Source organism: Eucyclogobius newberryi, unplaced genomic scaffold (assembly GCF_026437365.1).
Source record: "Eucyclogobius newberryi isolate DKJ021-1_F unplaced genomic scaffold, fEucNew1.0.hap1 SCAF_3, whole genome shotgun sequence".
Classification (NCBI taxonomy): Eukaryota; Metazoa; Chordata; class Actinopteri; order Gobiiformes; family Gobiidae; genus Eucyclogobius; species Eucyclogobius newberryi.
In genome coordinates, this window is record NW_027315945.1 from 31619964 (window position 1) to 31638010 (window position 18047).

At 39.7% G+C, this 18047-nt stretch overlaps 1 protein-coding gene across 4 annotated transcripts in view; it reads left to right on the top strand.

Moving 5' to 3' along the window:
- Nucleotides 1-17321, top strand: part of ddr1 (discoidin domain receptor tyrosine kinase 1) — a 78507-nt gene extending 61186 nt beyond the window's left edge. The window contains exons 11-20 of one of the 4 annotated variants that reach the window (XM_072460070.1): nt 1082-1147; nt 3820-3986; nt 4321-4531; nt 6590-6715; nt 10540-10841; nt 11487-11614; nt 11841-12038; nt 14150-14417; nt 14734-14883; nt 15582-17316. In XM_072460070.1, the coding sequence (XP_072316171.1) occupies nt 1082-1147; nt 3820-3986; nt 4321-4531; nt 6590-6715; nt 10540-10841; nt 11487-11614; nt 11841-12038; nt 14150-14417; nt 14734-14883; nt 15582-15722 (1757 nt within the window). In that variant the 3' untranslated portion in view covers nt 15723-17316. Of the gene's footprint in view, nt 1-1081; nt 1148-3819; nt 3987-4320; nt 4532-6589; nt 6716-10539; nt 10842-11486; nt 11615-11840; nt 12039-14149; nt 14418-14733; nt 14884-15581 lie in introns of all 4 variants that reach the window. The other 3 variants (XM_072460068.1, XM_072460071.1, XM_072460069.1) reach the window with 3 other exon arrangements.
- Nucleotides 17322-18047: the final 726 nt, after the last annotated feature.

Consider the following 18047-nt stretch of genomic DNA (forward strand, 5'->3'; position numbering starts at 1 on the left):
ATCGCGGAGCATAACTTAGCAAACGACTGCAATCTCCTGCTCTTTATTGGTCAAAATGAAACAGATTTAGCTCCAGCTGTACGTCTTCAAGATCTAAGAGGTTTTATACATTGTCCTCAAATCCCCGTGGACACCTCAGTCTTGGTATTTCACATATTTACTCACTTAAAATTGAATAAATGTGCTTTGTTTTTTCATTTCTAGTAGACAAAACGGTATTATTGCCAGTAGAAGGGGCATGAACTGGAATGAAGCTGGTTAAATGTGGCTTAAAACAATAGCTGGTATCCATTAGTAAGCTTTGAGAAGATTGTTTGTATTCCGGAATATAGAAGGTGAAGTTTATTCAGTCATTTACAGTACGACAAGGAAGTACACGACAGACTCACGGCCGAAAGGGTTTAGACTGAAGTAAACATTACTTACAATGTCTAAGCCTAAATGAAGAATGAAGGTTTATGGACTTTAAAGCTGCAGAACCTCAAAATGCGAAAGGACAAAGTGTGTCTGTCTGACCAGTTCTTAACGCTCACAAACCCTTTGGTGCATTACAATTATGATTACTGCTCCAATCGATTACAAAACATGGAGTTATTGAGTAGTTCTACTGCGCGCTGAGCAAATCATTCTTAAAATAATCATGATTTCAAATACGATTTACACAATTGCGATTATTATTTTTCCCATATGATCATAGCACTACTTTTGGCTCTTACTTTGTGAAAGATAAAACACTTAATTATCCGTGCAGACAGCGCACAGTGGGCGCTGTCTCAAGATTACTTGAACGCAAAAGCAAAACACAACAAAAAGAAAGATTACAATATTTTTAAAGTGAAACTGAAAAGTAAGATCAGTTTGTTGTATTTTTGCCAAAACCCATTGTTTGTTTGTGTGTTATTTTTCGCTCTCCAGGGGTTTATGATACAATGATTCCACAGTCTCAAAGGTGACTCTTCGTATAAACACGCCAGAAATCGCTCTTCAAACATCTCTCTCCATTTCATCTCTGCTTTTTTCTTTATTTGTCATTGCTTTGTGTTCATCTTCTCTGCTCCTTTGTCCATCCTCCACTCCATAGACCCCCCCAACTCCACCAGCCCCTCCACCTTCACCATGGAGCCCCCCGGTAACTGGACCCTGTCAGGTGAGACTTCGGGACGGGCCACGGGAAGAGAGCGAGCTTCATCCGCTCCTCTGGCCCTCCTCCAAAAGCCTAAAGCCGTCTCCCGGGGCCCCACAGCGAGCATGAGGAACAAGAGTCTGAGGAACAGACTTTGGCACTGTTTTTATCCCCTGGGCACAAAGATATAGAGGTTTAGGAAAAGCACTAACAGAGCTGTAGAGCACAAGACACTGCAAAAATGCATCTATGGGTTTAAGGTCTTGATCGCAGAGTATTTATCATGTTTTTAGCAGTTTTGGATTCTTTTTGTTCATTTTGTTCCATTTGTTTAGTCCAACTGGAAAGAAAAAGGAAAATGTTGATGGTGGAAAACAATAAAGTACAAAAGTAAAAGTACTGTACATTTAAATGAATGTGTACTTTACTTAAAGCTGGAGTATCTGACTTTTCTTTGGGTAAATGGCCAAAGAGTATTATGTAAAAGCTTTGTGGGCTTTGTGTCTGCATCTAACAATAAAGTATTTTATGGCTCGTCAAGACAAAAGTAAGAGCTAAAAGCAGTGCTCTGGTTGGCTGCGCTTGGGTGGCCCACCCCAGTTTTACTTTGCTGTTTTAAAGCCGTGCACAAGCCTGAAAGTGAGTGCATGTGTCAAAAGGTTTGTGAGAGTTACACAGATTAAAAAAGTTACTTCTGGTTTTGCTGTGTGAAAATCAGGTACTCCAGCTTTAAAGCCCCAGTACGTAACCTTTTGGCCAAAAAATAGACTAAAATAAAAGCATGTTTTGTTTTGTTTTAATTGCACTTAAAAACAGATAAAAACATGCAAGTGAGCGTCTAAATCTGTGAGAAATACTTTTTTACTTCCGTATCTGTACCTCTTCCACTATAGCACGTTCATTATATGATAACAAGATGAAAGTAGCATGTTAACAAGGAAAAGGGCTTTTGCAGCCTTGTTTGTATATTAGAATACCAACTAAATATAGGAGAGGGTTAATAATTTCTATAAAATGGCGCGATGACAGATGGGTCCTGTTTAGTTATTAGTATGTAATTGCCATAATTACACTTTACATTTATTGCCATGCTATTATTTACTGCTCTGTAAACTAGAACTAGATCAGACAAACATAATCTTACTCCATGGATCACTTTGAAAGGAAAACAAATACATTAAAAAATGTAATAAAACAAGTTAAAATATTGAATCCTACAAACTGTGTCAATCTAAAGTCCTCAAACATAAAAATGCTCTGAGTTCAAGCCATTTACTCATAGATATTCACTTTTGTGCAGTGTTTTGTTGCCATAACGGGCTCCCGTCGTCTTACAAGCTGCATGTTGTGAGGCCACTGAACGACACTAAACAAAAACAGGTTTCTGGAAGAGGCTGTAAAGGCTTTTGTGGCATGTACTTTGTCCTTTTACGGTTGGACAGCTTTGTGCCCGTTCAGGACCAACTTTGTGTGAAACGACAAAGAATGTTACGCATGATCATTGTTTGTCTTGTGGTACAATCATACATGCATTCAAACTGAATGCATGGGAAGTGGAGAACTTTAGTCGTAGAGTTTAATGCACGTTTTTCCATAATAAAAAAAACATAAGAAACTCAACAGAGAGAACTTTTGTTACCATCACAATATCACTTTGTTGCCTTATTAAATCCATCTATGTCATGTTAGGACAGTGAAAACCTTAAAACGAGTAGTTTGGCAATAAGGTCTTCATGAACCCTTCACCTTAACCTGACTAAATACTTTATTGGAATAAAATAAAGATAAAAAGAGGATAAGAACATTAAGCAGAGATAAGAACAAGAAAGTGTTCCAAACACCGTAGAGAGACAAAGGAACAATACTGTTCACTTTGTAAAACTAATCACATTACTATGACAACTGAATACTTCTTCTAAATGTAAACTACTCTGATTACTTTATTTCAACAAAAGTGAATGTTGATTATTATAAATTACAAGCAGCTAATTAAACTTGCTGTTATTTAACAAGCACAGTCCTCTAAAACCAGTGGTGTTTCTACAAGGATCTTTTTTCAGACTTTTGTGTCGTTTGACAGTTTCGCTCTCAGTCGTCTTCAGAGTGTCACTTGAGGCTGATGTTGTCAGCTGATGTACACACGTTTTGTGTAAATCTTCTTCTGGACAGTATCCCAGGTGTGGGAGAGTAAAAAGGCCCCTTCGCCTCAAACAAAAGTCTGGTCAGAAAGAATGACCTTTTAAATGAATCATCAGAAGACCAAATGAACCTCATTGAACAAGTTTGTTTCAGAGCTCAGCTGGTATAAGGTGACATCAGTAATGTTCATTTTTGAAAAAGGAGCCAAAAGTTATTAAGAAGCCTAATAACTATAATCTAAATACAGAACAAAAGCAGAGTATTACTAAAAATGTATTTCTGTAACAGGAACCTCTTACTTTGTAGCGAGCTGCTGCCAGCACTGCTCACAAACAACTTTAGAATGTGATAGAAAGTTGCCGTGAGTTTAAATCCCGACTCCGACAGTTTACTGCATGTCCTCCCTTCTCTCTCATCCCCATTTCACACCATCTTTCCTGTTTGTGCTCTTTAGACACAGCCCAAAGCCTTCAGTAACGTCAGTAACGTCTCTCACACTGGACTCTCACTCAAAACTCTCTGAACTGTTTTACATTTCACTTTGTCTTATCTTTTAGGAGCAGAATTGGCCGCAGTGTCCCCAAAGGCGGGGCTTCCCGTTGCCAAAGACGACAGCAGTAACACAGCGATTCTGATTGGCTGCTTGGTGGGGATCATCCTGCTGCTATTGGCCGTCATCGCCGTCATTCTCTGGAGGCAGTACTGGAAAAAGCTCCTTGGCAAGGTGAGCCCCAGTGTTATGCAACCATTTCTTTTTGGCCCTGTCTGGTGATTTACAACGCATGTGGACCTTATGTGGATCTATCTGCTCAAGCAATATGTTCAATCATTTATCCCTTTATTCTTTTTACACTGTTTACCAAGAGGTACAAGCCCATAAGTTAAAATGATTGCAATAAAGACACAGTGGATACAAACCTGTCCTGTGTACGGCCACAGTGGGGGTGTCAAAGCTGCTCATATCAGTTTAACGCTGTTGAACATTTCAGGCAAAGCAATAACACTTCCACCAGAAAAGTCCCACAGAGCACCTTTAAATATAACGTGTCTTTTCGCAGGCGCAGAACAGTCTGTCGAGTGACGAGCTGCGCGTGCATCTCTCCGTTCCCTCTGAGCACGTCGTCATTAACAACACCCACAGCTACTCCAGTCGGTACCAGCGCATCCACACGTTCCCCGACGACCGCGAGCACGAGCGAGAAGGCGAGGGCGAGTACCAGGAGCCCAGTGCCCTGCTGCGGACCCGGGACCAGAGCAGGGACAGCACGGGTGAGTGTCAGGGGTGCGAGAGGCTACGGGATTCAAGAGCACTGTCCAGATACAGACAAGTGTAAATGTTTGTCACATTCTGTAGCTCTTAAAACTTAAAGGACACATGTTGTGCATTGTTTGGATTGTTACTGCGCTTTACATACTCTTGAGTACATTTACTTTGGCATCTCGTGTTTTAAAACTGAAAATAATCCATCTATTGAAAACACCATGACTTTCTATCAGTCAGATGTTCTTTAATTTTGGAGTTGGTGTTAGCACGCCATCTACTGGCAGCAGAGGGAATTACCACGGGGAAATAAAAACTAGCTTTCCCCCAACATGCTAATGCAAGCAGTTGTAATAACGCTCAGAACAAGTGTTTTTTGAGGCTCAGAGGAAGATGACCTTGTAAACTGCATAAATGAAAAGCCAAATACAACTCCAGGTATGTTTTTGATGAGAAACGATATTATAACACTCTTTAAAGCTCAACAACGTTGCATAATATGTGTCCTTTAATTAAAACGATTTAGATAAAAGTTGACAAAATTAAATATACAATTAAAACTGAAACAAACACACACAAGAATTAGTCAATAAAATATGTACAGTTGTAAGTTCTTACTTCTTGTGTACCAGAGGAAAAGTGCCATGCTTTTGAATAATGTCACCATAAGTCATTATTTAGTTTGTAGGTCTTGATTGTTTGACATTTTGCTTCCATTTTAATATACATTGTCTTCTACTATTTTAAGCAACAAATATCTGGCATTAGGGTTAATTTAGGGTGCACTCACGCAGTCCAGTCCAGGTTTGGTCCTGTTCTGGTTTAGTTTTGGTCTAATCCCAGTTTTGTTTCAGATTTCGTTGTCATAAGTGTCAGTGCACCCTTATTTAGTGCATTTTCTTACTCCACTGGCACATAGTCCAATCAAAGCGCTCTGAAACAAGAGCTCTTATCAAAACTACTCAGTGGTTTTGGATTGTAACCTTTAACTACAACCAGAATAACAGCAATGATCCTGCAGTATAAAGTGAATTTACATCAGATTACGAAACAAAGGAGCCATTGTTCCAGACTGTAAAGAACAGCAGAGGGAGAAAGAGGAGTGAAAATGCATTCCTCACGTACATTACACCACAGGGGGCAGCATGCCATGTTTACTAGCCCTGAGTGAGTTTGTAACACCAGTAACAGACCCATTACTTCATCCCAACTCATTTGCAATCAGCCTGAGCCGTGTTCATTTTGCCTGCTGTTTTTGTGCCTGTTCCCTTCCTCCTTATCCCCGTTTTAAAGGACACGCTAACCGATCCTGCTAATGTTACATGGATACAGTCGGCATCCAAGGGAACGCCCACGAGCGCACCTCTGTGAAGGAGGCCGTCCGTTCATTCCAATGTAGAAAAGCTGTTCAAACTGTTCAACAACGACAAGAGCAAACGCTGATTTTGGCCGTTATATATTGATAAATAAATTGAAAAATGTGTACCGTATTTTCCGGACTATAAGGCGCACCTTTTTTCATAGTTTTATACTTATATACTTATACTCCGGAGTGACTTATATGTGATATTATATGTTATTTTCACACTGCAACCGCATTTCATACTCCAGAGCAACTTATATATGTTTTTTTCTTCTCTAATATGCATTTTTTGGCTGGTACAACTTATAGTCTGGAAAATACGGTAATATTTCAATTGTCCTTTTGGTGATATGCAAAATTTTTATTTAGAATATGTTGTCTATTATTAAAATGATTCAAAATAGCTAAAAAATTGACATAAATATCTACAAAACAAGGAGATATAGTGATATTTCTGCAATATTGTTGTTCATTCCCCCCCTACAACAACATCTGTCTTAAATTGTGCTTAAAATACACACAATTTGCCCGAAAGCATCTAAACAAAAAACAGACCACGCCCCTCACTACGACGCATTGCCGACTGTATCCATACTTTTGTTTTGTCTGTTTTTGTGTCATGCTGTTTGGGATAATTTGTGTTGCTTGTTCCCCTCCCCGTTGTGTGCTTATGTGCTTGTGTGTGCGGCCCGTCCCGTCTTAGCCTTGCTGCTAAACAACCCCGCCTATCACCTGCTCCTGTCAGAACACAGGAAAGGCTCCAGACCCGGAGTGGGCCCCAGCACATCTCGGGCCCCGGAAAAGAGCCTGAATGTGTCCCCGGCCCAGGGTAAGAGACGAGGCCCGCGCGGTGGATGGGCCCGAGGGGCTCTCTCACACACCTGACTGTCCCATATTATGCTGATTTATTCATGCTAATGTAGTTCAGCTCAGGTAACGGGATGTTTGCCCAGAGAAAAGGCTTCTGATTGGTACTCTGTTGTCAAAATGAGGCTAAAACATTTGTAAATTAAGTGTAACACACAAACACACACATTATGATAGTATTAAAGGTGCTGTACTTTGAGTTTCACCGTCTTAAAAACGTGAAAAGAAAAGAGCTAGTTCATTTTACTCTGTCTGAAGGGGACCAGATTGTTCACTTACCTACTACATTCTGAGCATCCTAATTGTTCACTGTGATGAGTTTATAAGTTCTTTTCCCAGCTTTCAGAGGACAGAGCAGAGTTTACAGTCACCGTAAAGCTAATAAACATTAGCATGAACAGAGCACTTCCTGTAGAGCATTAAACGCTCTAGAATTAGTAGCAGACAGCACACCGTTGTCTCATTTTGACAAGAGATGCTTTTATAATACATCTGCACTGGGGGGAAACTAATTTTACTTTGGTACATGAAAAAAACTGGATCCAACACCTTTTAAATGTTCAAAAAAGTCAGTTAAAGAAGACATATTATGCTTTTGTAATGAACTACAACATGCATAGATCAGGATTTGACACGTTGTTCATTGTAAACCACAATAATATTATACATATATATTATTATTAATACAAACAGGACCATTGACTTCCTGCTCAAATCTGCATGACTGATAAGCTCCGCCTCTTCATAGTAGCAGATTTTCATTTAACATTTTCCAGTCCTACATGAAGCACTCTGAGGCCGAATGTCCACTCCTCTCCACATGGGGCGCTATTTAGGGCCAGTTTTAGTGCTGCCTGAACGTCCAGCAGGTGAAAAAGTAGAGCGCTCAAAATCTCCCACAATGCACCTGGAAAAGTGATCGTTCACAATGCGTTGCAAGAGTCTGAAAAACAACAGCGACAGGTCTAGAACTGGAAACAACACAACAGAAATATAACACTGAAATAAACCATTACAGTTAAAACGTTAGCCTTAGTTACCTTGGTTTAAATGATTAATAGTTTCCATCTCAGGCTAAAAAAGTTGAGTTATCCAGTCCTATTTTATACTTAACCTGAGATCAGTGTTAGATTAAACCTGCGTGAAAATATCAGTCCATAAATACGTGTCTGTCAGATGGTTTTGAACAATAATTATAACCAAAACACACGTTTAAATGACTTTATGAATCTGATCAATGGTGCAGGTCTTTGTAGTCAATGGCTACGTTCACACTGCAAGTCAAATCTGATTGTTTGGCCCGATTGTGAGCAGGATCTGAGTTTTTCCATGATTTTTTTTCGAGTGCGTCCCTGGACACTTTCATATGTGCTACTAAATCTGATTTGAACATGATCCTTTGCGAAGTGGCCGCGGTCTGAACACACAGGTCACATTAATCTGACTGCGCTGAAATACAACAGGAAGCACCTCTTTTGAAATAGGAAAAGACAGGAATTAAACACATGAGACCTTCAAACGCTGCCAGACAACAGCAGTAAGTGAAATGTTACACTGACATTGTTTTGTAAAGCTTGACAAAGATGAAATATCAACTTTTGCCTATTAAATACACAGGAGAAAGATGACTATAAGCTGACTACATGGTGCTTCCTCTTTACCGCACGACTCCTGGTTCTGTCCCGCTTCTCTTCTCCACATTAAAAACACTTCAGCGCTGTTGCGTTCACACACCAAAACTGATTTGAGTCACGTTTTATTTGCAGTGTGAACATCTTCTCCCATCCAACAAAAAAGTCTGAATTGGAAATAAATATCTGAATTGAGCGTCACAAGAAAGTGTGTATGACTTTATTTAGAGTATTTATACCTGTTGTACATATAACTTATAGTTTGACACCAATCGAGCGGGTATTTGTGGAGAAAACGTTGAAAAATCTGTAGAAAATGACAGGAAGTGACATCACACTATGGACACTCATTCCAGTCATAAATTTATGCATAATTTACACAAAGATACAACTTATTTGACTCTCGAAACATAAAAATAAAGTGGCTCTCATATAGAAAAATGTGACATTAGATGAGTTTTGGCCCAGTGGTTGCTGGGTAATTTCCTAGTGCGATGTCATCAACCACAAACAGGAAGTGAAATTATAAACCAACAAAATATGCTATTCTGTGACAAATTTTCTAAATATATATATTTTTTAGCAAAATTCTAAATATATTTCTCTTAACTGCATTTTAGAGGCACTTTAATTAAATACGGAACTGTGGGCGGAGTTACACACAGCTCATTAAAGTTGCATTTGCATAATATGTCTCCTTTAAGCGCACGGTAACCACTTGTTCTGCATGTCACTGACGCCTGCTCACGTGCATCACTTACATAACATGTTCTATAACGTGTCACTGAATCATACTGTAATCAAAGATGTTTTATAAAATGTTTCGTTTGAACGCAGCATACGATTTGAGGGAATAAAGTTCAAATTTACATGATATTTTAACTAGGACTCGGACTGGTTTCGTCTCTTCAAGTAAAGAAGCATCAATAAATGAAGAGCTGTTTATTATTTTAGCGTCTGACCCAATTTAACTGTTTGCCTCATTTTAAAGTCGCATCTAAAAGCCGCGTTATCTTTTATTGAAGTGGGATCACAGACACAACGGGGGCTTTGTCTAAGGAGGATGAAGTATTTAAGTATTGGACAACTTACTAACGCTTTGCAGTTGAAAGAATTAAAACGATCTTGAAATGAGTATGAAATGCAAGACAGAACAGTGATATCAGTCTGATTTTAGTTCCCCTTTAACCAATCACAGTGAACCAAGTGAATCTGGAAGGTTCAGAGGAAATGGGGATATATTTGTTTCCATAATGCTCGTCCTTAATGTTTTAAATTACAGAGCTGCACTGATAAACCTGAATAATCGTGACAAGTCAGCTGTAAAAATAATAATAACTGCATTTTGAGAATCATAATTGCAATCTGAACTACACAGACTCTAAAACATAAGAAAATACCTTTTTATAACAAAGACATTTAGCAGTCAACGTGTCACATGATTATTTCTGTTGTATATTAAGTGTTTAAAATACATTTTTAACCTAATAAAGTTTGAGATGTGGTGACTGAAGGCTTCTAGATAGAATAGTTATGAAGAAAGTGTATTATTGATGAAAAGCAGTTTATTTGGCTTATAGTCCAGTTAATAATTACAATCTTCAAAATATGACTATGATTATTTTTGTAGACGATTAGTCTCGATTAGGTGAATCATTGTTTCAAGTTGTTGCTAAAAATAATGAGCAATTTCTGATTTTCATCAATTATGCACTTTATTAAAAACTTCAGTCGCCATATTTCAACCTTTATTTGGTTAAAAAAAAAAGTAAAATGTAAAATATAAAGAATTGTGTGACCAGTCAACTAATATAAAATAATATATGACTAGTCAATCACTTAAATAATCGTTAGTTGCAGCCCTATACTTTATATTGTATTTTAGGGTCACTCACCATTATTTTGGTAATCGATTAATATAATAATTATTCTTTTGATTAATCGATTAGTGGTCATTGAATATGAGATTTTTTCTGAAAAGAGTATATCATAGTTATAAAAACACACATTTTACATATTTGGTGTGTGATTTTGATTCCTAAAGTAGTGGACAATGATTTCAATAAACAATAATAAAAACGATTAATAATTAAAGATTAAATGGCGGTTTCTTGACAAAAGTGCAGATGTTCTTACTCCTCGTCTCGTCTCGCAGCCTGTGCCCTGGACCTGGAGCTGGAGAAGGGCTTTTCCCTCTGCCGTGAGGAGCCCCCTCCGTACCCGGGTGCCCCGCCGTACCCCGCCCTGTCCCCGCCCGTGTCCCCTCCGCTGCCCCCGAGTGTCCCGCATTACGCCGAGGCCGACATCGTGAGCCTTCAGGGCGTCAGCGGGAACAACACGTACGCCGTTCCCGCCCTGAGCTCGTCCAGCCCCGGGGCAGACGCGGCGTCGCTGCCAGAGCTGCCCCGACACTGCCTCGTCTTCAAGGAGAAGCTGGGAGAGGGGCAATTTGGAGAGGTGCGTTCAGATCAGGAAAATAACACTATTACACTCAAATAGTCCTCCATATTCAACAACGGGGCCAGTTCAAATAAGTCTGTGTCTGCCACGTCGACTAAATGTACGTTTTTTTCTTACATTTATGTCAGTAAACAAGAAGTTTCACATTTATATCTGTAAATTGAAGATTTTTCCTTCATTTCTATCAATTGTTTTGAATAAACACAAGTAAAGGGAAGAATTCGGCATAGGGGGAAGGTTGAAACAGAGATTTTAAGACCAGTCCAGCCTCAAATGCAGGGCATTACTGGATTACTTAAACATAATTACAAATACAAGTCTGTTCTAACGAGGTTTAAAGCTCATAAAGGAATAAAAAGTAGGTAATAAGTATGTAAATGAGAATCTAGTTATCGATTTAGTGTCAGTTTGAACGACAATCATTAGAGCTTTGTCACATACAAACTACATTACTAATAGACTGATATTTGCCTGAATATATAAAACGGTGGCATTCTCAACTCATAATTTGCATAAAACAAATGGTGGAATAATAATGTGGGGGAAATAATCACTGAGATTGAAATAAAATGCACTGGTGTGATACAGATTTGGCCTTGTGGGTCTAACTCTAAACAAAGCTTGTGTTTTGTGGTGGAATAGGTGCATCTGTGTGAAATTGAGAACCCCCAGGACCTTCCCATCTTGGAGTTTCCCTTCAACGTAAGAAAAGGGCGCCCTCTTCTGGTCGCTGTGAAAATACTACGCCCGGATGCTTCCAAAAATGCCAGGTAAAAGGTTAAAAAACGTTTTATTTCACATCTGTTTCATCTGTGTTCAAATATTGTGCAGATTTGTAAAGGATAGGATGGATAGAAAGACTAATATATATTGATATTTAGATATTTTTGACACCCCTGGTTCAAATTGCAAGTCCTGTTTGTTTCGATAAGTAAATTGCACAAAATGGACAGAGCTGCTTGTAAATGTGGGCTATACTTTTGTTTTGCGTCTCAGAAACGACTTCCTGAAGGAGGTGAAGATCCTGTCCCGGTTGAAGGACCCAAACATCATCCGTCTGTTGGGAGTGTGTGTCAGCAGTGACCCCTTGTGTATGGTCACAGAATACATGGAGAGCGGAGACTTAAACCAGTATCTGTCCCAGCGAGTCCTGCTGGACAAGTCTGGACCGTCGCACAACTCGCCCACCATCAGGTACGTCCGATTGCAACCTCCGTCTACAGTACTATATTTATTTTATTTATTTCCAGTTCCACTTGCGTCTGTAGATTTGGGATATTGTAACTTCAAAGACATTTTTCTCCCTTAAAGTAGCACCTACACTCACCAAACTTTACAATCATTTATGCAGCTTTTCAGTAAGATCTCGTTAAATACATTGAAACCTGGCTCTGATCCTTTTTCAGGCATATTTATGTCTATTTTTACATGAAAACATTGTAATAAGCTTTTTTCTTTGTGTGTAAGATGTTTATGTGATGACATTTATTTGTATTATATTATTATTATATCTCCAAATGTAAGATTCATAGATGTTCATCTGCAGAAATTTGATTTTGTCTGTTTATTCTATTTGTTTTGTGTGTTACTCTTTGTTTGAACTAATACAGTAATATAGTATAGTATATAGTATAATATTCTATATTGACCTGGTTTAGTTCCCTTCAGACCTGGTTTAGTTCCCTTCAGACCTGGTTTAGTTCCCTTCAGACCTGGTTTAGTTCTCTTACAGACCTGGTTTAGTTCTCTTACAGACCTGGTTTAGTTCCCTTCAGACCTGGTTTAGTTCTCTTACAGACCTGGTTTAGTTCTCTTACAGACCTGGTTTAGATCTCTTACAGACCTGGTTTAGTTCCCTTCAGACCTGGTTTAGTTCCCTTCAGACCTGGTTTAGTTCCCTTCAGACCTGGTTTAGTTCTCTTACAGACCTGGTTTAGTTCCCTTCAGACCTGGTTTAGTTCTCTTACAGACCTGGTTTAGTTCCCTTCAGACCTGGTTTAGTTCCCTTCAGACCTGGTTTAGTTCTCTTACAGACCTGGTTTAGTTCCCTTCAGACCTGGTTTAGTTCTCTTACAGACCTGGTTTAGTTCTCTTACAGACCTGGTTTAGTTCTCTTACAGACCTGGTTTAGATCTCTTACAGACCTGGTTTAGTTCCCTTCAGACCTGGTTTAGTTCCCTTCAGACCTGGTTTAGTTCCCTTCAGACCTGGTTTAGTTCCCTTCAGACCTGGTTTAGTTCCCTTCAGACCTGGTTTAGTTCTCTTACAGACCTGGTTTAGTTCCCTTCAGACCTGGTTTAGTTCCCTTCAGACCTGGTTTAGTTCTCTTACAGACCTGGTTTAGTTCTCTTACAGACCTGGTTTAGTTCTCTTACAGACCTGGTTTAGTTCCCTTCAGACCTGGTTTAGTTCTCTTACAGACCTGGTTTAGTTCCCTTCAGACCTGGTTTAGTTCTCTTACAGACCTGGTTTAGTTCCCTTCAGACCTGGTTTAGTTCCCTTCAGACCTGGTTTAGTTCCCTTCAGACCTGGTTTAGTTCTTTTACAGACCTAGTTTAGTTCTCTTACAGACCTGGTTTTGTTCCCTTCAGACCTGGTTTAGTTCTCTTACAGACCTGGTTTAGTTCCCTTCAGACCTGGTTTAGTTCTCTTACAGACCTGGTTTAGTTCCCTTCAGACCTGGTTTAGTTCTCTTACAGACCTGGTTTAGTTCTTTCAGACCTGGTTTAGTTCTCTTACAGACTTGGTTTAGTTCCCTTTAGACCTGGTTTAGTTCTCTTACAGACCTGGTTTAGTTCCCTTCAGACCTGGTTTAGTTCTCTTACAGACCTGGTTTAGTTCTTTCAGACCTGGTTTAGTTCTCTTACAGACTTGGTTTAGTTCCCTTTAGACCTGGTTTAGTTCTCTTACAGACCTGGTTTAGTTCCCTTCAGACCTGGTTTAGTTCTCTTACAGACCTGGTTTAGTTCTCTTACAGACCTGGTTTAGTTCCCTTCAGACCTGGTTTAGTTCTCTTACAGACCTGGTTTAGTTCCCTTCATACCTGGTTTAGTTCCCTTCAGACCTGGTTTAGTTCCCTTCATACCTGGTTTAGTTCCCTTCAGACCTGGTTTAGTTCCCTTCAGACCTGGTTTAGTTCTCTTACAGACCTGGTTTAGTTCCCTTCAGACCTGGTTTAGTTCCCTTCATACCTGGTTTAGTTCCCTTCAGACCTGGTTTAGTTCCCTTCAGACCTGGTTTAGTTCTCTTTCTGCTCGTGATATTCAGACACACTTTGCTCTCATGTTTGTGCGTTTGATTGACAGTTACCCGGCTCTGATCGCCATGGCCAGTCAGATCGCATCGGGGATGAAGTTCCTGGCGTCGCTGAACTTCGTGCACCGGGACTTGGCCACGAGGAACTGCCTGGTGGGCGGCGACCGGGGCGAGGACGGGGCGGACTGCGGCGGCGAGCGGCAGATCAAGATCGCCGACTTTGGCATGAGCAGGAACCTGTACGCGGGGGACTACTACAGGATCCAGGGCCGAGCGGTGCTGCCCATTCGCTGGATGGCGTGGGAGTGCATCCTGATGGTGCGTGAGCAGGAACCACGCTTTAGTAGAAGAACTGTGTTAGTGAATCCTCTGTGTTGTTGTTTAGCCCGGGCGTGAAAGTGGTAAAGTGCCTACGACAGGTTTTTATGACTTCATTTGGTCATTTTTATCCCTCAACACATTAAAAATATTGTGGATTGAAACGATTAATTGTAACTCCACTTTACAGGAACTTTAATTTGAAAATCTTTTGGGAATTTTGGAAGATTTGTCAACCTTTTAAGATGATTAGACAGTACAAAATAGCAAAGATCCACTTCCTGGTTGTCATGGAGTGTTTCCTGGTGCATTTCAGGGTAAGTTCACCACGGCGAGCGACGTGTGGGCGTTCGGAGTGACTCTGTGGGAGATGCTGAGCGTTTGTCAGGAGCAGCCGTACTCCAACCTGACGGACGAGCAAGTGATCGACAACGCCGGGGAGTTCTTCAGAGACCAGGGCCGACAGGTGCAGTACACGCACGCGCAGGCACGCACGCACACGCACGCGCGCGCGCACTCACACAAAACAAGACGGAATACGTGTATTTTGAATCAGAAGAATCATTCTGGCCCGGGATCAGAATATGAAGAGTGAGTCTGGTCACCTCTTCGACTGTCGCACTCAAACAGAACCGTCCAGTCAGATTAGTTTATTTAGGAAACAGAGGAGTTCATTGGTCATCATCATTTACAACAAAATCAAACTTTGCCTCAGATGAATACCTTTCAGTGCTTCGCTCATTGATTCTGCAGAAATCCACGAGGTTCCTCATTTTTTGCGTCACTATTGCTATTCCAAACTCTCTGTGTGTTTTATGTGATGAACATTGAAAATTATACGGTTTTGTAGCAGTATTCTATATAACAGCCTAAACCGTCCCAAGACACGCCCATCTGGTCCCACTTTTACTATTTTGAGATGGACACTATCAGCAGGATAAACTAAGTCTAAACCAGGACTAAAGCTGAATGAAACCAGGTCTAATACAGAATGAAACCAGGACCAGGACAACATATATATAATTTAATAGCTGTTTGATGGGCTGTGGGCCGGATCAGCTCGTTTGGCGGGCCCTATCTGGTCCGCGGGCCGTCACTTGTTCTGGACTGTTGTGGTGTGGCGTGACCCCGTGTGTGACCCCCGTGTCCTTTGTCCTTTGGCAGGTGTATCTGACGCGGCCGGCGGTGTGTCCCCAGGGCCTGTACGAACTCATGCTCAGCTGCTGGAACCGGGACTGCAAACTGCGGCCCTCCTTCATCGACATCCACTCCTTTCTCACAGAAGACGCGATGAACATGGTGTAGGCCCGAGAGAAAGAGGAACGTTTCGACCAGCACTGGCCTCTGGTGGCGGTGTTTGCGCGCTTCACGTGTGAGGAGAGGGTTATTTGTAATGCGAGTTTTTCCTGTGTTCTTGGGGCCGTGAGCGAGGCCGCTGGTTCGGTCTGTTTTTCCCTCCAAACTCCAAACACATGGTGATCTTTGGTGGCGGGTGCCTTCTGCATAGTGACTTTACTCTCATTTCAGTGGTAAAGGGTTCAGGATAAATGCTATACAGTTACTTAATGCTGATATCTTTAGTTTTTGAATCAACTGTTTAGAAGTTGCAATATTAAGCTACAGTCGAGTCATTTTTGGGATGATTTAGAGTTCGTACTGATTCAATGTGTTTTATGGAAGGATATCGCTTTTTTCACACTTTGATATTGACATTTTGCCATTAGAACTAGATATAGACTTAGGACTAACTTTATTGATCACAAGAGAAATACTTAATGATTACTATGAGTCAATCACTCTTTTTTCTACCCAAGACGACGTGGCAGAAACAGGAATTTCCCTGAATTTTCTCGTCTTGATTGACCTAGATTTAATTTAATTTTCAGATATATTTTTAATAACTCCCATTGGACACAAAAAATAGACGATAAAAAAACAAACCTAGCTCATCACTGACAATTAGACATCTGAATCTCAATTAAAATGAAATTAAGTTGCAACGATGGCAATTCCAAATTCAGACAACTCACTGGCCCAACATTAGCCGCTTTTATTGGCCGGCCCAAATTAAGCTAGTGCTGATCCACACCAGAAAACTCTCGTAAAACTGATCACTTTTGAAGAAATAAAGAACCACACAAAAGTTCCCACCTTCGACTAAACAAAGCGATTCCTCGGCGCCGGACGGATTCTTGAACTGAAAAGACTTTAGTGGAAGAGAGTGGACTCTGGACATGTCCTCGCCGGCCTTTGAGTGACGGCGGCGTCCCATCTGGATGAAAACCAGAATAAAACTATAATTCCTTGACCAACTGCACTTTAAAAACGACACCGGCGCCCTCGACGTTTGGGCTCATATGATTCCAGTCGACGTGGATTTCCTTTTCTTTTTTGAATGTTGCAGTAAAAGCGTCATTTTTATAAAGACATTTTTCAAGACTTTGCCAAACCTTAAGATGTAAAATATTAAGATGTATAAGAAAAGGTGGAAGGTGATTTCAACTTGATTTGTTACATGTTACTATCTTTTTTTTTGTCAAATTATTACCCAGAAAACACGTCTTCATAGATCATTACGTGGATATTACTGTGTTCAAGCAGTCAAACTGTCAAACTGTGAATGACTGCTCTTGATGTTTGTAAAAAATAATAAATTAAAATATATATGTAACTGGTAAAACACTGCAAAAACATCGACTACATGTACTGGAAGAAATTACAGTCTTTATTAAGATTATGTGTGAATAAGTGTTAAGTCACTTTTATTTTGCTGTTGCTCATTTCAAGTAGAAAATCCTTGTGTTTTTCATATTTTAAGTAAGACATGACAAGACATTTTATGCATGTTCTACAGGCAAATCACAACAAATACTAAATTAAGCATTTATTTACTTATTGTCATTTTTCCACAAGGTTAAAATGACTTGAAATAAGTTTGTCTTTTGACTTGTTTAGTTTCTTTATTTGTCTGTTTCTAGGCAGAGGTGGGCAATATTGACAAAATAATTATCTGTATATTAATTTTTAATTATCCGAATGATGATATACAGACAATATCAATCAGAAAAATGTTATGAGTCTGTAAATGTTTATTACTAATGATTTAGCTTAGTAACAAAGCTTTAGGTAGTTAATAAGCCTGAATAATACTTTTTATTCTTTATGTATTAAGTCTTCAGGTTTTATAAAGGCATGAATAAGGCTAGTTATTATAAAGTGTTATCCTTTTATTCTATGTTCTAATTTAACACTCGAGTGACATTTCAGATATTATAAAATGTTTTCGATTCCACCTCCATTTTTAAAACATTTCCACTGCCAATGGATAATTAGTTTATTGGTTGACATTTAAAAGATCTTTCTGTATCGGTAATTGGAATGAAAACCAAAACAAGTCAAAAGAACACGAACACAAAAGATAAATTCAAGTTATTTTAACATGAATATGTTTGTTTTTGCCTCGTCCTTCAGTCCAGGTTCATCAAGTGACATTTTATACTCTACAAAAAGATGTGTTGAAATAAGTAGTAGTCATTGTTTTGAGCACATTTTCACTATCTTAATGTGGGATTACCAAAGGAACAAGCATAAAATATGCCCTTACACTTGTAATAACAAATCCTTATTTTA